General features: G+C 42.9%; 1 protein-coding gene across 1 annotated transcript in view; it reads left to right on the top strand.

The window, feature by feature from the left end:
* Positions 1-432, top strand: part of LOC107578984 (leucine-rich repeat-containing protein 58-like) — a gene marked incomplete at its 3' end in the record, with an annotated part of 22,309 nt that extends 21,877 nt beyond the window's left edge. Inside the window, exons 2-3 of the mRNA XM_016264876.1 lie at positions 133-261; positions 352-432. Coding sequence (XP_016120362.1) covers positions 133-261; positions 352-432 — 210 coding nt within the window. The remainder of the gene's footprint in view (positions 1-132; positions 262-351) is intronic.
* Between the last annotated feature and the right edge of the window lie 4 nt (positions 433-436).

Genomic DNA, 436 nt, shown 5'->3' with positions numbered 1-436 from the left:
TGGTCAATTTGTAGGAGTATGTTAGCATACTGTATAGCTAAGCCTTAAAGCTAACACAAATTAAAAGCTACAAAACTTTGATTTTAATGTCATGGGTCTTCAACTTCTGACCTCTGTTATGTGATGCTACAGTCTAGAGATGCTGTATTTGGGAGGAAACCTCATCTCCTCCATCCCACCTGAGGTGGCTAACCTCATCAGTCTGAGATACCTGGTTCTATGTGACAATCGCATCCAAAGCATTCCGCCCCAGCTCAACAAGTGAGATCTTTTGTTTCTTACTGTATGTTGTACAGTCAGAGAAGTTATGTGATTTTTTTTAATGGTATCATCTGATTTCTGTCCTTGCAGACTACACTCCCTGCTCTCTCTCAGTCTCCACAACAACCTGCTGACCTTCCTCCCTCGTGAGATCCTCAGCCTCGTCCATTTGCAG

Source organism: Sinocyclocheilus grahami, unplaced genomic scaffold, assembly GCF_001515645.1.
Source record: "Sinocyclocheilus grahami isolate Dianchi unplaced genomic scaffold, SAMN03320097.WGS_v1.1 scaffold13299.1, whole genome shotgun sequence".
In the NCBI taxonomy this organism is placed as follows: domain Eukaryota; kingdom Metazoa; phylum Chordata; class Actinopteri; order Cypriniformes; family Cyprinidae; genus Sinocyclocheilus; species Sinocyclocheilus grahami.
This window is presented reverse-complemented; position numbering and strand designations above follow the sequence as displayed.